Raw genomic sequence first — 2128 nt, 5'->3', positions numbered from 1 at the left:
CTATTTACAGAGGCTAGAAGAGCTTATGCATTGGTAAGGTGTGCATCATATGATTCTGTCTGTCTGTCATTCTGTAAACAATTATTCTAATCACTCCTACAGTTTGTCTAATTTCAGAAACATTTGATAAAGAAGAGGCCTATGCTAAGAGTAAGAGATACATATTTCCAATGATCAACCAGTTTTTGATTTCAACAAATGGTGTTGCCATGGTCATTAAATATGGAAATTTCTTAAACTTCTTTTATAACACTACTATTTAAGAGTTAAACATTTTTTAACATAAGTACTTTATAGTAGAGAATACAATAATATATTTTCTGTCTTATAAGTGTACATCAGTACAGCTACAGTCTCATCACAGACATCTGGTTTTGAAAGATTTTTATGCTCATTGCTGTTGAACTTTCATGGTTTGCGATTTGGTATTAATCACGTAAATACATGTAAATTTCACATTAAAATAAACGTTAAGTGATTTTGTGTTATTGTAACAAAGAAACACAAATATTTATGTCCATAAATTTTTGCTTTATTTTTCTTAAGCATGTTTTGGAATAATGCATCGACGAAAATTGCACAGCATGAAACAGCAGAAGGTTATTTCTGATGCAAGTTTTGTTTCAGTTGTATTCAATGCTTGAGTTAATATTTTGTATGTTTTGGCTAAACCAATTAAACGTTCAATATGAACTCTCTTGCTTGATATTTTCCTGTCTCTTTGAACAGTTTTATTTGACATTTGATTTCTGTTTTTGAAGAAAGTAGGGATGTTTATAGTGACATCATGTGGGGCAAATAGGTCTTGCACATTAAAACCCTTATCCGCCATAATACTGTCACCTTTGTCACACAAATTCATCAAGCTAGATCTTTCAACAATCTGGCGGTCCGATGTAGATCCCCCATACGCAGGGGACAAATACGAAATCAACCCACCTGATGTGGCCCCAGCTAACACTTTGATCGTGTTCCTATTCTTGTATGTAGAAAAGGTACTCTGTTGAGCAATTGGGGGTTTTGGCTTCTTCACTGGACATTCGGTGCCATCAACTATGACTCTTGTTGTTGGAAATTTATGAAAAAAATCTGTCGGACAAAAAAATCTTACAATGTCCCTGTCTGGCCATAAATCAATCTCCCTCCATTGGCAGGACATGAGATTCACCCAGGTGATCCATATGTTGCTCACTGAATATTCTGAAATACTGAACAATCGGCTAAGTTCAAAGTTAGTTTTATACTGTCGAAGCTTGATAAGAGTCAAGAAAAATTGATCCTCTATGTTCAAATTTTCAACCTGGGTGTACAAATAATTCAAATGATAAATACTTTCACCGAGAGTTTGTAAAACAAAAGTAAAATCTTGATAAGATGACAGCCCAGTATAGAACATAATACCAGCATTATCGTTCATGAAATTCTCGATGCTGAACATCGGTCTTGATGGAGTTTGTGATGCTGTACTCATCAATGGAGTGAATGGACGGACAGGCTGCAATGGCTGGTCCGATGAGATCCCAGTAGGTGATTGAGTCGGAGATTCATCAGTATCGATAATCACTTCTTGAGAAACCAAGTCGGTAGGTATTTCACTACAACTACAACTTATACTTTCTGGCTGTTCCGGTTGTGACACGTATTCCCTGCCAGATCTTAAAGTTCCAGGTTCTGATGACTTTGAGGTAGATTCCTTAAGGCCCCCAGTCCAATAAAACAAACTGGGGACGGCACTTTCCCTCAGCTGCTTTTTCAGAGGTGTTGTACCTACATGCAATAACAAACAATATATAATTGAAGACTTTCCATGAGGTTGTTCCATAGATATATTGACATCACAGAAAAGCAAATCATCCATTCCTCGCACTTCTTGCTCTGTCAATAAACTTTTCAAATTTTCTTTGAAGTCAATATATCTAGGGATTTACTTTATCTAGGAGCTGTATTTTGTTACAATATTTTCTACGAAAGTTAAATTTATTAAAGTACATGTACTATGAGTATGTAAAGGAAGATTGTCAACATGTAAAAAAAAATCTATGATCAATCTAAGCTTTCTTTTACAGACAAAGTTAACCAGAAAAAGATTATATGATATATATACATGTATAATACTATAATTGAAAAA

At 34.7% G+C, this 2128-nt stretch overlaps 1 protein-coding gene across 1 annotated transcript; it reads right to left on the bottom strand.

The window, feature by feature from the left end:
- Positions 1 to 541: 541 nt before the first annotated feature.
- On the bottom strand, positions 542 to 1858 carry LOC134248310 (uncharacterized). The gene has a single exon (XM_062730719.1). The coding sequence runs from the start codon at positions 1856 to 1858 to the stop codon at positions 542 to 544; it is 1317 nt and encodes a 438-aa protein (XP_062586703.1).
- Positions 1859 to 2128: the final 270 nt, after the last annotated feature.

Source organism: Saccostrea cucullata, unplaced genomic scaffold (assembly GCF_032062105.1).
Source record: "Saccostrea cucullata isolate Sc308-1 unplaced genomic scaffold, CSIRO_AGI_Scuc_v1 ctg5098, whole genome shotgun sequence".
Classification (NCBI taxonomy): Eukaryota; Metazoa; Mollusca; class Bivalvia; order Ostreida; family Ostreidae; genus Saccostrea; species Saccostrea cuccullata.
Note: the sequence above shows the minus strand (reverse complement) of the source record. Positions and strands in the feature narration are given on the sequence as shown.

Coding starts and splice junctions, on each gene's coding strand:
- LOC134248310 (XM_062730719.1), bottom strand. CDS start 1,858: ATGGATGATTTGCTTTTCTGTGATGTCAATATATCTATGGAACAACCT.